Source organism: Erythrolamprus reginae, chromosome 7, assembly GCF_031021105.1.
Source record: "Erythrolamprus reginae isolate rEryReg1 chromosome 7, rEryReg1.hap1, whole genome shotgun sequence".
NCBI classification, from domain to species: Eukaryota; Metazoa; Chordata; class Lepidosauria; order Squamata; family Dipsadidae; genus Erythrolamprus; species Erythrolamprus reginae.
In genome coordinates, this window is record NC_091956.1 from 3,652,276 (window position 1) to 3,655,236 (window position 2,961).

Sequence of the window (2,961 nt, forward strand, 5' to 3'; positions counted from 1 at the left end):
CTTCCTCCTCCCCCTCCTCCTCCTCCTCCTCCTGCTTTCTTCTAGTTTTTCTAGTTTTTCTTCTGATCTTCCAGTTCTAATTCCAGTTTTCTTCCTCCTCTTCCTCTTCTTCTTTGTTCTTGGTTCTTGTTCTTGTTCTTCTCCTTTTCCTCCTCCTCCTCCTCCTTCTTCTCCTCACCTCCTCCTCCTTCCTTCTAGTTCTTCTAGTTCTTCTCCTAGTTCTTTTTCTGATCTCTTCTAGTTCTTCTAATTCTAGTTTTCTTCCTCTTCCTCCCCCTCCTCCTCTTCTTGGTTCTTGATTCTTGTTCTTGTTCTTCTCCTTTTCCTCCTCCTGCCCCTCTTCCTCCTCCTCCTCCTTTTTCCTCCTCCTCCTCCTTCTTCTCCTCACCTCCTCCTCCTTCCTTCTAGTTCTTCTAGTTCTTCTCCTAGTTCTTTTTCTGATCTCTTCTAGTTCTTCTAATTCTAGTTTTCTTCCTCTTCCTCCCCCTCCTCCTCTTCTTGGTTCTTGATTCTTGTTCTTGTTCTTCTCCTTTTCCTCCTCCTGCCCCTCTTCCTCCTCCTCCCCCTCCCCCCCCCTCCTCCTCCTCGTCCTCCTTCTCCTCCTCCTCCTCTTCTTCTTCTTCTTCTTCTTCTTCTTCTTCTTCTTCTTCTTCTTCTTCTTGGTTCTTGGTTCTTGTTCTTCTCCTTTTCCTCCTCCTGCCCTTCTTCCTCCTCCTCCCCCTCCCCTCCTCCTCCTCCTCCTCTTCTTCTTCTTCTTCTTGGTTCTTGGTTCTTGGTTCTTGGTTCTTGGTTCTTGGTTCTTGGTTCTTGGTTCTTGGTTCTTGGTTCTTGTTCTTCTCCTTTTCCTTCTCCTCCACCTCTTCCTCCCCGTCTCCTTCTTTTCTTCCTCCTCCTCCTCCTCCTTTTTCCTCCTCCTCCTCTTCTTCTCCTTCTCCGTTGTCTGTCTCTGAAGATCCGCCCTCTGGGGAAGCAGGATTTCACCCTCTGTCGGCTTCTGTCCCTTCTGCCCGCCAGGGGGTTCCCACCCCCCAAAAGCGGTCTTTCGCAGCTCTTTCCCCTCTTCTTCATTTCGCAGGCCTAGCCACCACGGCCCTCGTACTGATGTGCGTTTGGTGCTTCCAGAAAGTACATTCGTGGTTCCAGGATCCCAAATGGAAGGAACAATTCATGGTTGTTATCTACGGAGAGGGGTTCTACATTGTCCTGTTGGCCGTCGCCTGTGCCATCTGGGCGGTGGTCTTCACCCTGTGTGCCATCGGGCTGAGCTCCAGGCTGGAGACGCCCAGCAAAGATCCCGACACAAAGAAATAAAACCTTCAGAAAAATAAAGGTGATTTTCGTATTTAACCTAGTCCTAGATCTGTTTTATTTACAAAATACAGGGGTACCTCTACTTACGAACTACTATTGTTATGACTAAATGCACATTTATTTCGGCTGTGGCGAGGAGGGCGTTTGCCCAGGTCTGCCTGGTGCACCAGTTGGGCCCCTATTTGGACCGGGACTCACTGCTCACAGTCACTCATGCCCTCATCACCTCGAGGTTCGACTACTGCAACGCTCTCTGCATGGGGCTACCTTTGAAAAGTGTTCGGAAACTTCAGATCGTGCAGAACGCGGCCGCGAGAGCCATCGTGGGGCTTCCAAGATTCGCCCACGTTTCTTCAACACTCCGTGGCCTGCATTGGCTGCCGATCAGTTTCCGGTCACAATTCAAAGTGTTGGTCATGACCTTTAAAGCCCTACATGGCATTGGACCAGAGTACCTCCGGAACCGCCTGCTACCGCACGAATCCCAGCGACCGATAAGGTCCCACAGAGTTGGCCTTCTCCGGGTCCCGTCGACTAAACAATGTCGTTTGGCGGGCCCCAGGGGAAGAGCCTTCTCTGTGGCGGCCCCGGCTCTCTGGAACCAACTCCACACGGAGATTAGAACTGCCCTCACCCTCCCTGTCTTTCGTAAACTATTCAAGACTCACTTATACCGCCAGGCATGGGGGAGTTGAGACACCTTTCCCCCAGGCTTTTTTTAATACTTTGTTTAATGTTTGGTATGAATGGGCTGTTTGCTTTTTTAAATAATGATAGGGTTTTATATGTTAGAAACATAGAAACATAGAAGACTGGCGGCAGAAAAAGACCTCATGGTCCATCTAGTCTGCCCTTAAGTGTTGTACCACATGATTCTTGACAAATGTATATTTTATTTTATGTACGCTGAGAGCATATGCACCAAGACAAATTCCTTGTGTGTCCAATCACACTTGGCCAATAAAAATTCTATTCTATTCTTATACTATTTCCTGTATTTTATCTTAGGATAGATCTATGTTTATCCCAGGCAGGTTTAAATTCAGTTCCTGTGGATTTACCAACCACGTCTGCTGGAAGTTTGTTCCAAGGATCTACTACTCTTTCAGTCAAATAATATTTTCTCATGTTGCTTTTGATCTTTCCCCCAACTAACTTCAGATTGTGTCCCCTTGTTCTTGTGTTCACTTTCCTATTAAAAACACTTCCCTCCTGAACCTTATTTAACCCTTTAACATATTTAAATGTTTCGATCTTGTCCCCCCTTTTCCTTCTGTCCTCCAGACTATACAGATTGAGTTCATGAAGTCTTTCCTGATACGTTTTATGCTTAAGACCTTCCACCATTCTTGTAGCCCGTCTTTGGACCCGTTCAATTTTGTCAATATCTTTTTGTAGGTGAGGTCTCCAGAACTGAACACAGTATTATTCCAAATGTGGTCTCGCCAATGCTCTATATAAGGGGATCACGATCTCCCTCTTCCTGCTTGTTATACCTCTAGCTATGCAGCCAAGCATCCTACTTGCTTGGCTGCATAGCTAGAGGTATATGTTTTTAATATTAGATTTGTTCCCGCTGCTGTATTGTTTTTATTGCTGTTGTGAGCCGCCCCGAGTCTTTTCGGAGAGGGGCGGCATACAAATCTAATA

General features: G+C 46.9%; 1 protein-coding gene across 1 annotated transcript in view; it reads left to right on the forward strand.

Annotated features, from left to right (window-relative positions):
- The window catches only part of LOC139170020 (uncharacterized), a 4,172-nt gene extending 2,825 nt beyond the window's left edge, over positions 1–1,347 (forward strand). Inside the window, exon 3 of the mRNA XM_070756721.1 lies at positions 1,076–1,347. Coding sequence (XP_070612822.1) covers positions 1,076–1,311 — 236 coding nt within the window. The 3' untranslated portion in view covers positions 1,312–1,347. The remainder of the gene's footprint in view (positions 1–1,075) is intronic.
- Positions 1,348–2,961: the final 1,614 nt, after the last annotated feature.